An 18,822-nucleotide genomic window follows, 5' to 3' on the forward strand; every position below is an offset into this window, starting at 1 on the left:
AAGTAGACAGTATTGGCCCTCCCTCTCTATGGATCACTATGCGACCTTTTGCCGGCTGCCTGCCATGCAAAAACAAGAGCCAAGTCAACAAGTCAAAACAAAACAAACACACATGCACGTCCGCGACCGACTCACCCTATCCGTGCGTGGGTCACTCCCTGTGAGGAAGGTTATCCATCGCGACTCGGGTCTTTTTGTGAAAATCAGCACACACTATTTTGTCAAGCCACGTTATCAGCGCGGCTAGTGGGCTGCTGCCATTGCAAAGGGCGAGCTCTCTAATGTCAGATGCCAAAAATAAATAGGTGCTGTGCTTCCACAGCAGCAGAACTGTCGACGCGTGTCCACATCATATTCACATTCATGAAGACACTGCGGCTCGAGTTCCCCATCGTGACATACACTCCGACTTTCATTATTTCATTTGCAAGATTATCCGTGGCTCCTCGATTCGTTATATCTATTACATGCAACATTTAATATTTTGGATTTGCACCGAGACTCGAGTGACAAGACAGGTGTCAGATCCCTGCGGTATCCGTGCTTGTAAGTCTTAAGAGCTGCTTATAAATAGGAATGTTTTGTGGGACGATACTATTGTATAGATTGTGGTCTCTACGGTTGCAGAAGAGCAGGCAGTGGCCAGTGGATGAAAACACATTACAGAGAGGTTTGTTTGTTTTCATGATCCAAGTGCTTTATTTGTTACCCTATGCTTGTTACAAGCAAACTGTAATTTCACAGGAATGGGAGGCTTGACTAAGAAACTTGTTCTCATACCACAACTAATGCAGTTCACCTTGTGTGGTGTAAATGGGAGAAAATGAGTTTAAATACAATAGTCCAGCTGAGAACTCAAACCACTGTAAGCTGATGAAGAACAAACATGAACTCAAGTCAAATAAAAACATGCAACACATCAAAATATATAAACATTATTTATACAACTATCATTACAAGCTGTGTAGCACTCTCCTGATAAATTAAAGCATTGCTGCTGATGATAATGATTAACACTATTTGAAAAACTGTCATAAGCATGTTTTATTGAGAACTTGATTTACACCTTTATAATATCCAATATACTTTCATATTAGAGTTTGTGTGCGTTCAGCGTTCATCCTTCTGCAGGTTTTTGTCTCCATCTCATGACATTCCTGTGGAGGGAACAACGGTTTTATTAGAGAAGTTATAATATTTACATTATGCTGCTCTAGTGTATTAACATTCACTCCAGATTACACTTGCACAACTCTTAAAAGAGCTTTAAAACTACTCCGCCCTGTGGCCACACTGGGTACTGCATCACTTTCTGTCTCCCAACTGCTTGGAGTCAATGCAGGGTGCCAAATCACCTGGCTGTGACGTCTGGATCATGACTAAACACTTCTGCAGAGTCTTATTTGCTGGTGTTAACTCGGTGTTAACTCAAGGATGGAGAAGAGTAAATCAAAATAGTAGACCAAGATTTTAGAGAACAAAATTATTCGTGAGAGATTAAATTTGAGCATCTCATTCTAGGCATATGAGCACTAGTAAAGACTGAATTTACATCCTACGAATCATCATCATCATCATCAGTGTATAAAAGGGAGCTCGGGCTCTGTTTCTCTGTCTGTCCCACTGATGTCATAAATTCACGCACACACACAAGGTTATAGTTCAGTGATGACGTCACTGATGACATCACTGATGATGTCATCAGTGTCAAACTAACTGAAAAGGTACAAGATTTAATTGAGAAATTGTCAGTCAGACAAATGGCCAGACATGTCATGTTTCCAGTGCTACATCACTCACACACTTTTTCACTTACCATTAGCAAACTTGCACTGTTTGAGCACCTGACTGAAGCCCTCGCAGAGATTCAGGTCGCTCTGGTTCTGCGCACACTCAATAAACTGCTTCAGCTCATAGGAGCAACCCTGCTGCTGCGGAGCCTCCTGCTGGTAAAAGGACTGAGGCTGCTGCTGGTACGCCGGCTGCTGGTACGCCGGCTGACTCTGCGGCTCCTGAGAGACACACAAGGCAGACGCCAGCATCACTCACACATCTACAAATGTGTGTGTAGATGTAACAAAGTGTAATATTGGTTAGTAAAACTTCAGCTGGTTGAGATCTTTGTGTTAAACTACAATCTGTTTCACAGGCAACTTGTAACATGAAGATGAAGAGTGGCACTCTTTGTGTCATTTCAAAACAAACAGAACATTTTTCACACCTATCTTGCTAATATAGGCGCGGCGCACAATGGCTCAACTGGCACACACGTCTGTGAGCCCAATAAGCAGCGAGACATCGAGGGCAAACCAACGAGACGCGGCAGAAATGAGCACTGCCAGTTCGGCGGGCAAGCCAGTGAGGGACGGTAGAAAGGAGCGTGCTGAATTTTTTGTCTCTAAAATTATGAAAATGCCAAATAACATAACATATCAGATATCACACAACTTTCAAAATATTTGAAGAAGACTATTCACACCCAAAAAAAAGACCTATGAGACAGGGCCTACGACTATGCATTAGGCTTGTAATGTGTTCGTTTAAAGGAGGGGTTTGCAGATTTTCAACCAGCTTTGTATCATTACAATGTTGGTATTATGTGCAAATGAGCAATGTCCAACGTCCCTCCATCTAACGTACACGGCTGAGCTCCTAGTTCATTCAGAGGCACTTCAGTGAGGTGAAGTGAACAGATGTTCTGCTTGAGGGCTGTGTTGGCTGTTGTTCCAACTACAGATTTTTTTTTAAATGCGCGCATCCACATATTATACTACCGACATTGTAATGATACAAAGCTTGTTGAAAAGCGACAAAGTCCTCCTTTAAGACATCTTCCATCTTTGATTGAAGCCTGGCATGGGAGGTATGCATAATGGATTCATGAATTATACAGGCTCAATCTTTCTCTTGTCATTGCTTGACCCCCCCCCCCCCCCCCCCCCCCCCCCACACACACACACACACACACACACACAGTATATTTTATGTTGCTGGTGATGACCTACCTACTAAGTAATCTGACATATGGTTTGTAACAGCGCAGACACACTGGAAACCGATCCGCAGCCAGTTTAATTTCAGTGTCCTTGTTAACAGACTAGACCGATCACACCAGGCGCACAGCCAGGCATGAAAGTTGTGACCGGTGCGGACTGCGGAGCAAAACGGAGTGCTTCTGGTTTGAATGTCCAGGCTCCTGCTCGATGTTCCCGTGACGCACTTCCATTTCCAGTGTGTCTGTGCCGTTACACAGAACCATCAGGGAACTTGTCCTTGGAAACTGTTTGGAAAAAGGCAGGCACTTTCAAAAAAAATACTTGGCAGGTGATTGGATGAACGATCTATCTATCACCGGCTAACTTCAACCACTTAGGACCGCCTCCTCCTTCCTCGGACGTTGATTGGACGGCACCACTGGTGGAGTTGAGTCAAACGCATATCTGGCAGCATGGCAAGATGGATTTCTCGTGTAATTGTGGTTTGTTATGTTGTAAGTGCCAGCCAGCCAAATGGAGTTTGCCCTGATACTATTCCAATCCCATGACTGTCTAAGCCCCTGTTTGTTTACCTGGTAGGTGACGTCAGGACTGGCAGCCTCTGAACTTCCTCCACCCCCGCCGAACATGGCGTGGCCAATGCCCTGTCCTACTACAGAGCCCACTGCCACCCCAGCAGCTGTAGTGGCAATCTGGGCAAACATACCAGGCTGCCTGGGAGCTGTGGCTGGAGCAGCCATGGCGGATGGAGGGGCATGGGTTGGTGCTGGGGCATAGGAGGGAGGGGGTGCCGCCCGGGCCATAGGAGGTGGTGGTGCCCGGCTGTAGAGAGACAGTTTAAATGTTAAATCCCATGATACTAAATACATGTATGTGCTGTCAGTACTTGAGAACAACCTCCAGTTAACATGCTGGCTTCCTCACTGCCAATTCACTTGGACTCAGGTCTGTTAACTGCTCAAATTAGCTAGCTAGCTAGTTAGCTAGTGAGCTAAACTATGTAAATAGTGTAAACGTAGGCTATGTGCCTGGTGTTGTATTGTATATCATATTAGCCTTTTTAGAACTAGGGATCTCGCGCGCTATATGCGCTATACTGATAGTTTGTCAGATAAAATAGCAATTCTAAACATCTGGATTTCTTATTGTAATTACGTCCAAGGTAAACTAATGGAAGTTGATGATAATTCATGTTTCTGGCATTAATTGGGTGAATCTTCTGGCCCTAGTAGTGCCGTAAGATACAGTAGGTGAATGGTAGCCGTGACGCACAACTACTAGGAAACCTCCTTTCTAGTTGTGCGTCAGGGCTAGCTGAATGGAGATTAAATTAGATTTCTTTCCATCATTAACGTAGATTTCAAATGCAACGTTATTGACAAGGTATTTAACTATATACAGCTAACGCTAATCATTACATGACATTGGCTGCTCAACACATTCGTCCTGCGTGATCTCCGAAAAGCATGTTAGCATGTTCGCTAACTTTGAGCCCAGTGGTCAATTGTCTCTCAACGACGCAACTGCCCAGCTTCGACTTTAAACATTATTACCTGGCTGGAGGGGCCATCCTAGATGTACGGCTTCTGCTTCCCCTTGGCATTTTTAAATGTGAACGTTTTAAAAGACTCAAGATAATGTCCCGCAAGAAAACTGCAACAGTAATCGGTCGACCTTTGGTTAATCCGGAACTTTCTGTGTTACATCATTTGTTTCACGGGTAACTTCCGGTATGAGCACGAACAGAACGTCATTTGACCAATTTGACCTTTGACCGCCTTTGACTGCTTCTTCTTCGGTTTGGTTTTACGGCGGTTGGCATCCAACATGTTGCATTACCGCCTCCTTCTGGACTAATCCACCCAATGTTCCCCTAATCCTTTAGTCTTTTTATCAGTCCAGTTCCTCTCAAAAAAACTGACAACTAGTTTCTTCCCCTCCACTACTCCCACACATTCCATTATACCCTTCACACTGCCCTCTATTTGTCCCAGTCTCTGCAGTCCAGTCATCATTGTCACCCTCTCTGCTTCATATCTCCTGCATGAGATCAGTAGCCTACATGCTCCACCGTCTCCCTTACTTGACACTGACACTGACTACAAATGCCCAGTTGGATGCTTCCCTATTATACTAAGTGTTCCATTTAAATTGCTGTGACCAATTCTCAATCTACTTATGACTCTCTATTCACTCCTATTAGCCCCACTATTCCCCACCACTCCCACTTTATTTTGTATAACATGCAGATGTCTCCCTTTTATTGCCCTATCCCACTGCTGTTGCCACTGTTTAACTATTTCCCTCCATACTATGCTCTTCCCCTCTGATTTTGAAAGTTTGATGTCAATGTCCACCTGTTCTCTCCTGATCGCCTCCTTTGCTGCCTTGTCTGCTTTCTCATTACCTGAGATTCCTATGTGCTGGCACCCACATGAACTTTATAGTTTTCCCCTGCCTATCTAACCTTGAATTAACAAACAGTTCATACAAAAATCTTGATGATTTTTCCCTGCTCCAGTTTTAATACGAGATAACGCTGCCACCGAGTCACTACAAATGATTGCCTTTGACTGCTGGTGCTCTTTGCTGTAGTTTAAACATGTGTAAATATTGTCTCTGATCATACCGTTTGAACTCAAGCTAAATTTTATAGCTATATATATTTAATCATTTTTAATTAATTACATTACATTACGAATAATGCTTCCGAGTAATCTCAACCAATGAAACATTCGGGAGGTTCAAAGAAAGTGTTCCCCTCATTATATTGTATAAACTGATTGGGTTTTCCCCCAAGCCCCTGCTCTGAAGTTTTCAAAATAGTATTTTGTATGATGAGCTGTGAACTGTGCATTATAGCAAAATGTCTTCAATTTCTGCTCTTTTGGTTATTTTTCTGTAAAGTGCTATAATGTCATTTGTTATCTAGAGGACAGATGTGGCAGATATGATGGATGCACCTGGGGATATTTGAGTAACCTTTTGCAATACACTTGTCTTCAAAGTTCTTTGATTGTTTTTCCTTCTGCATTCCACTCTCTATATCTGTGCATAGACAATATGTAACTAAATGGAACTGAACTCAAGTTAATTTGACCCCCATCTAAATGTGGTGTGTGTGTGTGTGTGTGCGCAATATAGTGCTGCTTTATTTGATGGTAATCAGAATAAAGGAAAACTGTCTCTCTGTAAATCCATTGCTCCTGCAAAAGATGTGATTGGTTGATATTTTGGGCTGGGTACCACATGGTCAGTGGAGGATTGCTCTGTTGATGTTTTGTCTGTCTGATTCATATAAATCATAGCCAGGCTATAGAAATCATAAAATTCCAGCACACGAGAAACAGTCAAAGTGAAAAGACATTGTTAAAGTTCACAGCTAGAACCATGCAGGGTTAAGAAATCCACAGGAGTATCCACCAAGTTATTAATTTGTTTATTTACAATATATACTACACACAAGACAGAAAAGACCTGGCCATAAAATAAATAAATAATGATTAATACATGTTACAGGCTTGAGTTAAAAAAAAAAATCATGACATGTGAACAGGGAAAATCAAATAAAAAAAAATCCTCGTCCTTTATGTAGCACTGGAAACATGACATGTCTGGCCATTTGTCTGACTGACAATTTTTCAATGAAATCTTGTACCTTTTCAGTTCTGTCATCAGTGACATCACTGAACTATAGCCTTGTGTGTGTGTGAGTGAATTTATGACATCAGTGGGACAGACAGAGAAACAGAGCCCGAGCTCCCTTTTATTCACTGATGATTCGTAGGATGTAAATTGAGTCTTTACTAGTGCTCATATGCCTAGAATGAGATGCTCAAATTTAATCTCTCACGAATAATTTTGTTCTCTAAAATCTCGGTCTACTATTTTCATTTACTCTTCTCCATCCTTGAGTTAACACAGAGTTAACACCAGCAAATAAGGCTCTGCAGAAGTGTTTAGTCATGATCCAGACGTCACAGCCAGGTGATTTGGCACCCTGCATCGACTCCAAGCAGTTGGGAGACAGACAGCGATGCAGTACCCAGTGTGGCCACAGGGCAGAGTAGTTTTAAAGCATTAGTTGTGGTATGAGAACACATTTCTTAGTCAAGCCTCCCATTCCTGTGAAATTACAGTTTGCTTGTAACAAGCATAGGGTAACAAATAAAGCACTTGGATCATGAAAACAAACAAACCTCTCTGTAATGTGTTTTCATCCACTGGCCACTGCCTGCTCTTCTGCAACCGTAGAGACCACATTCTATATAATAGTATCGTCCCAGAAAACATTCCTATTTATAAGCAGCTCTTAGAAGACTTACAGAGCACGGATACCGCAGGGATCTGACACCTGTTTTGTCACTCGAGTCTCGGTGCAAATCCAAAATATTAAATGTTGCATGTAATAGATATAACGAAGTTCTCAATAAAACATGCTTATGACAGTTTTTCAAATAGTGTTAATCATTATCAGCAGCAGCAATGCTTTCATTTCTCAGGAGAGTGCTACACAGCTTGTAATGATAGTTGTATAAATAAGGTGTGGCCAGGATGTCCTCTGGTAGCTCGTCTGTGCAGCCCGCTGCAACACGGTGCGTCTGAGCAGGTTCCTGGGCAGCATGCCGTAAACCGCTAACTTCACTATAGCTTTTGGGTCCTTTAGGGGGAGCTGTGACCTGTTTGAATCCACCTGGATACCCTGTGTGTGATGAGTAGACCTTCTGCTGCCAATTTTGTTCGCAGAGAAGGCGATGCGTCTTCTGTTCATTGCGACAACATGGTCGCCACAGTCACTCAGAGCATGGCAGATTTGTGTTTCCCCTGTAGACGACATGAACACATGGCAGCCATCTTCCCAGGAGGCTGCATCCTCACTCAACATTTGTTTGACCCTAAGGTCATAAATATCCAACTTTGCGAAAGGCCAACTTTCCATAGTCCCAAGATACTTCCTGGTTGGCGGGGCGTGGCCTCAGGCTCGGTGAGACAGCTGGCTTGTGGTGTTTCAGGAGGAGGCAGTCTCTCTTGCTGCGCTCGCCGGCCCAGGCTTCAACTTAGTGGGGTCGGCGTCGTGGTCGGGTTTGAATTTTCACACCCGATGAGACCTCGAATTGAGAACGCTGAGGGTCAAAAGAGACAGAGGCCCGGGCTGTCACTGTGGTCTCCCCTCGTGCAGCCTGAAAGAATCACAGTGCAATCATGAGAGCCATTATATGCAGGGCCGTATTCAAGACAACGTACAGTATGTGTGTGTACCAGTACCAACCTGTTTTTCCAAACGCCTCAAGAGGTATTGCACCTCACTTTCTGTGTCAGATAGATCGTCCTCCAGCTGCTTGTTCCTTTTCGTGACGTTTGCGACTTCGAGTTCCTCAACTTCGAAGGTGCGCTGTAGTGCAGCCACCCGCTCCTGGCTTAGCTGGAGGAGCCGTTTGTTGCTGTTGTAGCAACTCACTGCCTCCTTGTACTGTGATATAGAATAAACAACATAGCTTAGTGCTAATACAGCACATGTAGGAAGATCACATGGCAAGTGAACACTAACAGACTGGTCAGTAAACATCCAACTATATTATTGACATTCAACAAGTTAGAAATATGCACAAGAGATAAATTGCAAACAGTGTAGTGGGCACTGTGTGAGATCACACTCACCTTTGCTCTGTGCTCCTCTATCTGTTGAGCATGCTCCTGCTGATTATCAATCAACAGTTTGCCTTTAGCCAGACCCGCCTCCTCCGCCTTCTTCAGGCAGCCAGACATGCTTTCCAATCGCATTTTCAGATCTTTGATCTCATGCTGGAGGAGCTGTTTCTTGCTGTGGTAGCAACTCACTGCCTCCTTGTACTGTGATATAGAATAAACAACATAGCTTAGTGCTAATACAGCACATGTAGGAAGATAACATGGCAAGTGAACACTAACAGACTGGTCAGTAAACATCCAACTATATTATTGACATTCAACAAGTTAGAAATATGCACAAAAGATAAATTGCAAACAGTGTAGTGGGTACTGTGTGAGATCACACTCACCTTTGCTCTGTGCTCCTCTATCTGTTGAGCATGCTCCTGCTGATTATGAGTCAACACTTGGTCTTTAGCCAGACCCGCCTCCTCCGCCTTGTTCAGGCAGCCTGACATGCTTTCCAATCGCATTTTCAGATCAGTGATCTCATGCTGGAGGAGCCGTTTGTTGCTGTTGTAGCAACTCACTGCCTCCTTGTACTGTGATATAGAATAAACAACATAGCTTAGTGCTAATACAGCACATGTAGGAAGATCACATGGCAAGTGAACACTAACAGACTGGTCAGTAAACATCCAACTATATTATTGACATTCAACAAGTTAGAAATATGCACAAGAGATAAATTGCAAACAGTGTAGTGGGCACTGTGTGAGATCACACTCACCTTTGCTCTGTGCTCCTCTATCTGTTGAGCATGCTCCTGCTGATTATCAATCAACAGTTTGCCTTTAGCCAGACCCGCCTCCTCCGCCTTCTTCAGGCAGCCAGACATGCTTTCCAATCGCATTTTCAGATCTTTGATCTCATGCTGGAGGAGCTGTTTCTTGCTGTTGTAGCAACTCACTGCCTCCTTGTACTGTGATATAGAATAAACAACATAGCTTAGTGCTAATACAGCACATGTAGGAAGATAACATGGCAAGTGAACACTAACAGACTGGTCAGTAAACATCCAACTATATTATTGACATTCAACAAGTTAGAAATATGCACAAAAGATAAATTGCAAACAGTGTAGTGGGTACTGTGTGAGATCACACTCACCTTTGCTCTGTGCTCCTCTATCTGTTGAGCATGCTCCTGCTGATTATGAGTCAACACTTGGTCTTTAGCCAGACCCGCCTCCTCCGCCTTGTTCAGGCAGCCTGACATGCTTTCCAATCGCATTTTCAGATCTTTGATCTCATGCTGGAGGAGCCGTTTGTTGCTGTTGTAGCAACTCACTGCCTCCTTGTACTGTGATATAGAATAAACAACATAGCTTAGTGCTAATACAGCACATGTAGGAAGATCACATGGCAAGTGAACACTAACAGACTGGTCAGTAAACATCCAACTATATTATTGACATTCAACAAGTTAGAAATATGCACAAGAGATAAATTGCAAACAGTGTAGTGGGCACTGTGTGAGATCACACTCACCTTTGCTCTGTGCTCCTCTATCTGTTGAGCATGCTCCTGCTGATTATCAATCAACAGTTTGCCTTTAGCCAGACCCGCCTCCTCCGCCTTCTTCAGGCAGCCAGACATGCTTTCCAATCGCATTTTCAGATCTTTGATCTCATGCTGGAGGAGCTGTTTCTTGCTGTTGTAGCAACTCACTGCCTCCTTGTACTGTGATATAGAATAAACAACATAGCTTAGTGCTAATACAGCACATGTAGGAAGATAACATGGCAAGTGAACACTAACAGACTGGTCAGTAAACATCCAACTATATTATTGACATTCAACAAGTTAGAAATATGCACAAGAGATAAATTGCAAACAGTGTAGTGGGCACTGTGTGAGATCACACTCACCTTTGCTCTGTGCTCCTCTATCTGTTGAGCATGCTCCTGCTGATTATCAATCAACAGTTGGTCTTTAGCCAGACCCGCCTCCTCCGCCTTCTTCAGGCAGCCAGACATGCTTTCCAATCGCATTTTCAGATCTTTGATCTCATGCTGGAGGAGCTGTTTCTTGCTGTTGTAGCAACTCACTGCCTCCTTGTACTGTGATATAGAATAAACAACATAGCTTAGTGCTAATACAGCACATGTAGGAAGATAACATGGCGAGAATGAACACTAACAGACTGGTCAGTAAACATCCAACTATATTATTGACATTCAACAAGTTAGAAATATGCACAAGAGATAAATTGCAAACAGTGTAGTGGGTACTGTGTGAGCTCACACTCACCTTTGCTCTGTGCTCCTCTATCTGTTGAGCATGCTCCTGCTGATTATGAGTCAACAGCTGGTCTTTAGACAGACCCGCCTCCTCCGCGTTCTTCAGGCAGCCAGACATGCTTTCCATCTGCATTTTCAGATCTTTGATCTCATGCTGGAGGAGCTGTTTGTTGCTGTTGTAGCAACTCACTGCCTCCTTGTACTGTGATATAGAATAAACAACATAGCTTAGTGCTAATACAGCACATGTAGGAAGATAACATGGCAAGTGAACACTAATAGACTGGTCAGTAAACATCCAACTATATTATTGACATTCAACAAGTTAGAAATATGCACAAGAGATAAATTGCAAACAGTGTAGTGGGTACTGTGTGAGATCACACTCACCTTTGCTCTGTGCTCCTCTATCTGTTGAGCATGCTCCTGCTGATTATCAATCAACAGTTGGTCTTTAGCCAGACCCGCCTCCTCCGCCTTCTTCAGGCAGCCAGACATGCTTTCCAATCGCATTTTCAGATCTTTGATCTCATGCTGGAGGAGCTGTTTCTTGCTGTTGTAGCAACTCACTGCCTCCTTGTACTGTGATATAGAATAAACAACATAGCTTAGTGCTAATACAGCACATGTAGGAAGATAACATGGCGAGAATGAACACTAACAGACTGGTCAGTAAACATCCAACTATATTATTGACATTCAACAAGTTAGAAATATGCACAAGAGATAAATTGCAAACAGTGCAGTGGGTACTGTGTGAGATAACACTCACCTTTGCTCTGTGCTCCTCTATCTGTTGAGCATGCTCCTGCTGATTATGAGTCAACAGCTGGTCTTTAGACAGACCCGCCTCCTCCGCGTTCTTCAGGCAGCCAGACATGCTTCCCATCCGCATTTTCAGATCTTGGATCTCATGCTGGAGGAGCTGTTTGTTGCTGTTGTAGCAACTCACTGCCTCCTTGTACTGTGATATAGAATAAACAACATAGCTTAGTGCTAATACAGCACATGTAGGAAGATCACATGGCGAGTGAACACTAACAGACTGGTCATCCAACTATCCAAACATCCAACTATATTATTGACATTCAACAATTAAGTTAGAAATATGCACAAGAGATAAATTGCAAACAGTGTAGTGGGGACTGTGTGAGATCACACTCACTGTACCTTAGCCTGAGAGGCAGCCACTTGTTGCCGCAGATCTTCTTCCTGATCAGCACTCTCCTGCTGGTGTCTGACGAGCATCGCTGCCTGAGACCCAACTTGCTCCTCTGCCTTTTTCAGAGAGTCACTGATTTTTTCTACTTCCTTCCTCAAACTGAGGATTGCATTGTCCTTTTCTATCTGTTCAGTTTGGGGAAAGAGGAGTTGTGCAGTGGTTAAAAATCAGATTTACGTAAAAGGAAAAATAAGATAGTTCATATACTTTTTCAATTTCATTCATACAAATTATATCTTGACCAGTCAATCCATTTTCAAATATTTTCTCCAAAAGCTAAAACTAAACTTAAGGCCCATTGACAACAACTTTTTTTTAGGCTAGATTTTGCCCTATTACAGATATGTATACACTTTACCTCCATTACGGGGCCCATGTTCTCGCCAATCTCCTCCTTTGTGACTCTGCTCAATTCATCTTCCAACTTGGCAATCCTGCCCTGTAGGATCCGATTTTTCTCATCCAGGAGCTCCTGAGGAAAAAAAGACATTAGATGATATTAGTAAACTTCAGTAGAGACCATCATACGTTAGGATCACACCAGCCACGGCGCCTGCGACTTAAAACGGAATGTGTAAGGGTGTGGGGGGGGGGGGCAATGTGGGGGCAGCCCCCTTGGTCGGATAATGCCCATTTTCGAACTCTACCTTCATGTTGATTTCAACTACACCCCTGTAAAGTTTTGTGACTGCATCTTGCACGGTTTTGACACTATCACGTTCACAAAATCTGTCCACAGTAGGGATGCAACGGTTATAGATTTTGATGGTATGATTATAGGAAAAATCACAGTTTCATTTTGGTCAGAGTGAAATACAGTTGAATTGCTTGGTTTGACCAAGTATAATTATTTTTGTAAGCATTTTACGAAATGTAGATGGGAAAATGAATGGCGGATGAAATCCCTTGGTTCTGTGGAAGAGGGTGTGACGTTCGATAGAATCCAAAATCCCTTCTCTCCCCCAGTTTACCAGAGATCTATTACTTATTGTATGTCTTGACTTGCCATATATTGTTGTAAATTTTACACACACACACACACACACACACACACACACACACACACACACACACACACACACACACACACACACACACACACACACACACACACACACACACACACACACACACACACACTTTTAGAGGCAGCTCAGCAGTTTCATGCAGCATTGTGGCATTGCTATGACAACCAGTTGCGGGGGGTGGGCACATTTGAGTGGGTACTATTTGCGGTGGAAACTAGTACTACTACTTGTAGTACTGTACTAGTAGTACTAAACTTTATGGTACCATGTGGTGGAAATGAGCCACTAGATAGACCCTGTGTTCCCATTCAAATCTCGTAACCTCTCGTTCAGCGCAGTCGAAATCCTGCAAGTTTTGTCCCCTCCTAATGAGGATAACATTCACGTTATCATGTTTACTTGATTATTTTAAACTTTGGCCATTTTTAATATATACATCCAACATTGTAACAGTATACCGGTATATGACAAAACATGGAAAAGCATTAATAGGGCCCCTTTAAACATGCAAATGCTGCATCATGTCCTAATGGGCAAAATTCAGATGTAAGGCTTTAATCTGACCTTCTGAGTTGTAGTATGGCCGAGTTTATACTGTAGACTTCTCCATTCCACCTGAGCAGATTCCAGAGTGCTGGTCCACGTCTTAACCTCAGCCTTGGAGGTGGCCAGCTGTGTAGACACTCTTTTGATCTGACACAAATAAAAAGGAAGCATTAATACTTGGGATTTTGTCTTATATCCTAAGCAAATTAACAAAAACAAAAAGTAGAATAGGCCCAGCTTAAAGGATAAATTAACCCCAAACTGAAAATTCAGTCATTATCTACTGCCCGACCCCCCCCATTGCTGGTGGAGGGTCGGGTTTCCAGGGAAACACAATTGCAGCATTCTCCTAAACATGCAAAGTGAATGGTGACCAACTTCAAACCTTGAAAAGACATGAGAAGATTTACATCCTGTTTTTAGATAAAATTTTCCCTGTAGCGGTGAGTTTAAAGTCCCTGCAAACCAAAATCCACAAAAACCTTCTAACTAGAACTAGTTTTACTACTAGTTACGTTTGACTACTGAAACTAATTAACCATAGAGCCCAGACAAACAAACTAAATAGTGGCCTTCCGGGGAAAACATGACGGCACAGAGTTTTCTCTGCTGCAGCTGCTTCAGTGCTGACATGCATGGGCAGTGTTGAATTATCGTACCAGATGGTCAAAATGATCAATGTTGGAGGTAAATTATCGTACAAATTAGGGGTGTCAAAATGAATCGTATAATCGATGCATCGTGATGCGGACGTGTGAATCGAATCGGATCGAATCGTTGACAGATGAATATTTACGTTTAAATTTCTGTTGACATTCAGATTTTAAAGCACTTTCTACGTAAAAAAAAAAGGGGACTTGACGATATTTATCTGACTGCTTGTATTAATTGATGAAAAAGTAGCCATGTGCAGTAATAATATAGAAAATTGAGGATTTGATACTTGGAGCTGCAATACTTTGAGCTGTATTGAGATGCATCGTGGAATCGAATCGAAGACGGATGAATCGTAATCGAATCGAATCGAATCGTGAGGCCACTGAAGATTCACAGCCCTAGTACAAATACGATAATTATCGTAAGTCTGGTGTTTTGGAAAGTTTTCTGCTGTACACATTGACTCTATATTATTATTATTACAGTAAGTACAGTAGCCCGAGTGCCGTCACAGGTGTTATCTGCACAGATGGCTTTTTTTTTACATGTGCATTATAATGTCACCTTTTTGTTTTAATTTTGTTTTTGTTTTTTTGGGGTGTATTTTCATAAGAATCTTGAGTCCTAAGTTAACTTAGTGTAAAGAAAAATGTTTTACCTGCACCACACTCTTTAAAGTCAAAGTGAAAATGGGACATTCAGCTCACAGATACTGTGAAGATTTCAGCTAAAAACAGGGTGTAAATGACATCATGGCATGTCGTTGGAGCTTAATCTGGACACTTGGATTACACCAGACAAGCTGCATGGAGGCTTTTTCCCCCTCTTATTTTTTTACGTTTGAAAGTTGGTCACCATTCAGTCCAATTGTTTAACAGATTCCTAAAGTGTAGGCCGCGGCCTACTAGTGGGCCGTGGGGGTACTGCAGGTGGGCCATGAGTGGTCTGCCAACAGATTTCAAAGTGGGCCGTGGCATTCCCTGGGGAACCAGGGGTTCCAAACCAGGGGAATGCCTGGTTTAGGAGAATGCTATAACTTTGTTTCACTGGAAAACTCTTCACTGGAACTTTTTCCATTAACAAGATCACTATTATTTCAGTTGTCATTATTTCATTACCTGGAGAAAGAGAACTTCATTCTCTTTTGTCTTTGCATCCAGTTCATGCTCCAGATGTTTAGAGTCCCTCCTGAGGTCTTGGTTTTGCTGCATCACCTCATCCAGTCGCGTTTGTAACCTAGAAGAGACAGGTGAGGAGTAGTGTTAATTTCGTCTACGAAATGACGAAAAATGTTAGTCGACTACCTTTTTCCCCAAGACTAAGACTAGCCTAAAATGTTCAGACTTTTAGTCGACTAAAACTTGACTAAACAAAAAGAGGATGGGGTTGACTAAATATGATAAAAACTAACAAGGACATTTGACACAGGACTAAGACTACGACTAAATTTAAAAATAGATGACAAAATTAACACTAATTATAGACTGTTTCCCCTCCTCAATGCAGCAGTTCAGGTTCCTGTGCTGCGGCATCATAGATGTAGCTGACATTAAGCTGTCTTAAAAACATTTACAGTAGTAGTTACAACAGAACCTGCCCAGTCTTAGCGAAGGGTATGTGTATGAGGCATACGCCGACACTGGCCCAGGTGGGCAGAGTCAGCATTAGCTACTTTCCCTGGGAAAGAGTTGCTAAAACTGCTTCAAATTACCATTACTAGTGCAAGCACATCAGCAGATTCAACAGTTTTCATTGACTAAAACTAGACTAAAATGTGAACAGTTTCCGTTGACTAAAACTAGACTAAAATACTAAAACTTTTAGGGGCGGTTTCGCAGACAAGGCTTAAAGCTAGTCCCAGACTAAAATGCTGTTTGAGCTGGCTTAACTCTAAGTCACTTGCACAGCCTTATCTTAAAACAGTCGTAGATTTAGCCTGTTCTGGATTAAACAAAGCCGATTGGAAGAGGGTGGATCAAAGCTACTCTGGGACTAAATTGAAGCTTAAATTAATCCTCCAAAGCGGCAGGTTTAACTTCTGCTTAGTACTGTTTGTGAAAGGGAGCATGGACTGTTTGGGAGCATGGACTATTTGGAATATCTAAATGAAGACTAATATGCACTACAGGGGCCAGCCAGATGATTACTTGTGGATAGGAGTAATCCATTGAATCGGTTTGATGAAATAACTTTCCGAGACCGCTTTCGTATGTACAAAGAAAATGCATTGGAGATCATTACTTTGCTTGAGCCTAGACTTTCCTCTCTGTCTCAAAGAGGAAGGCCTGTACCCAGTTCTCTCTAAGTTGTGATCACTTTGAGGCATTGAATTCACTGCAAATTGCAGCCCAAGCTCTCTTCTTCTTTTGCTCAGTAGCAGCAGTATGGTTCTTACTTTCTATAGGACAAATCAGCGTGACGTCACTTGCCACCCAGAAATGCGGAACCCTGGCGGCAGTTAATAGTATGAGTTGTGCCAAACAAACAAAAACTATACATCACATCGCTTATATTTTGACATTCTGAGCGAGAGCAGAATTAGCTCAAGAGTTTGATGTATAATATATGCACGTTGTGTTAAAGTTGTGTGAACTGTCGCAGTTTTTAAAATGTAAACAGAGTTAGTCGGCTAGAGTCAGACACTCAACCCTCACGCCACTTGGGCTGCATAGGGTTCCATTGCCGTTGCCACCCAGTGACGCGGTTTGTTTGATGCAAAATGCTGCTCGGCTGATCCCTCGTATAACTGGATGGTTTGCCACAATTTGTGTTAGTAGTTTTTTCATACTCACTATAGTTTGAGGTTTTTGTTCCTACCTGACATGTTTCGACAGTAATACTTCCGTCTTCTTCAGGTGTCACTAGATGGTGTGTGACGTGTCTTTAACAGCTGATGTTGTTTACAGAGGCCTGATCGTCCTGTCAGATTTGACAGGACGACCACGACCCCCCGCTGTCATTTCGCCGTTTGAGAACGCTGCTTCAGGTGGTGGAAAGCATGTAAGCCCCCTCGTCCCGGGTGCAAACGACGATGAACCGGGACGAGGGGGCTTACATGCTTTCCACCACCTGGAGCAGCGTTCTCAAACGGCGAAATGACAGCGGGGGGCGTGGTCGTCCTGTCAAATCTGACAGGACGATCACGCCTCTGTAAACAACATCAGCTGTTAAAGACACGTCACACACCATCTAGTGACACCTCTGAAGAAGACGGAAGTATTACCGTCGAAACATGTCAGGTAGGAACAAAAACCTGTGTCTGATATAAAAGAAAACCTAACAATCTGAGAAATAGTCTCGTCGTATAACCAGCACTCATGAAAAAAGAAAAAGAAAAAAGGAGATATTGACACACCACAAGTACCACCATGTATGTTGGTGCTTACCTGCTGTTCTTGGTCTCCAGCTCAAGTGTTTCTCCACTGGTCACCTCCTCCCGGTCCTCCCGCTGTCCCTTCATCTTATCAACAATTTGCTCTAATTGGAGGATATGGTCATCTGTAAAGAAGATCAATAGATAGTTAAATAGATAGATAGATAGACGTTTACAGAGTGAGATGAGAAACAAAGTAAATGTACAGTAGGAGGGAAGGTAGGTGGAGTTAACAGTTTGAGGAAACTAATTCAATTGATTAAATATTACGTATTTAAAAAATACAGGGAGGTTTTTTACCAATTTCTGTTATGAACCTCATCGTTACTTTACCCAACCACAAACTAAGGGATAAGTGTGCTTTTTCATACTCTACCTTTCTGTTTGATTATGGCAGTCTTGGTTACGACCGTATCCATTTTCAGATCAAGCTCCTTCTGAAGCTCGTTTATTCTGCCTTTGGCCTCCACCATCTGCCTTTCCATCTTCATCATCTCTAGCTGAGGTGTGCTGATGATGTCTGGAGAACTGCAACAGGAATAAAGGCAAATTAAAGTATTAAATTGTAATGCAAAATATTGTTCCAACTAGGCTTGTCCGAAATAGTGGGAGTTTGCCTCTGTATTCAAATGCTAACCTTACACCATTTGAAGACATTTGATAAATCAGACAAACGAGGTGTCAAGCAAGATCAATGCAATTCCAGAATGATACCTTGAGGGAGTAGCCACAGTTTGCAGCTCCAGAAAGATGCACCGTCGGGGCCGGGCCACAGCATTGTCGATGGTCAGGGGAGACTCAGCTTTGGGGGCCACTTGCTTCGTTGCACAGGCTCCATCAGGCCTGTCCACATGGATCCGGAAGGTGGGTGGCGTCGAGGAAACCTGTGATGAGGGTTTCTGCAAAAAAAAATATATGCGATTAGTTTTCACTAGCATGAGCTAAAAAATTCCTTACATAAAATATCCTAATATTGTGTGACCTATAGCCAGTGATGTTACTATAAGCTACAACTTAAATATAGACTTAAATATATTATATATTTTCGCCCCGCTGTTATGTTGAGTGTT

The 18,822-nt window shown here is 42.7% G+C and overlaps 1 protein-coding gene across 1 annotated transcript; it reads right to left on the reverse strand.

Annotated features, from left to right (window-relative positions):
* Positions 1–685: 685 nt before the first annotated feature.
* chchd2 (coiled-coil-helix-coiled-coil-helix domain containing 2) lies at positions 686–4,686 on the reverse strand. The gene is made up of 4 exons (XM_083637280.1): positions 4,550–4,686; positions 3,569–3,818; positions 1,817–2,012; positions 686–1,157 (listed from the first exon to the last, which is right to left on the reverse strand). The coding sequence occupies exons 1-4, from the start codon at positions 4,597–4,599 to the stop codon at positions 1,147–1,149; spliced, it is 507 nt and encodes a 168-aa protein (XP_083493406.1). The 5' UTR covers positions 4,600–4,686; the 3' UTR covers positions 686–1,146.
* Positions 4,687–18,822: the final 14,136 nt, after the last annotated feature.

The sequence above is a fragment of the Poromitra crassiceps genome (assembly GCF_964638095.1).
Source record: "Poromitra crassiceps genome assembly, chromosome: 5".
Classification (NCBI taxonomy): domain Eukaryota; kingdom Metazoa; phylum Chordata; class Actinopteri; order Beryciformes; family Melamphaidae; genus Poromitra; species Poromitra crassiceps.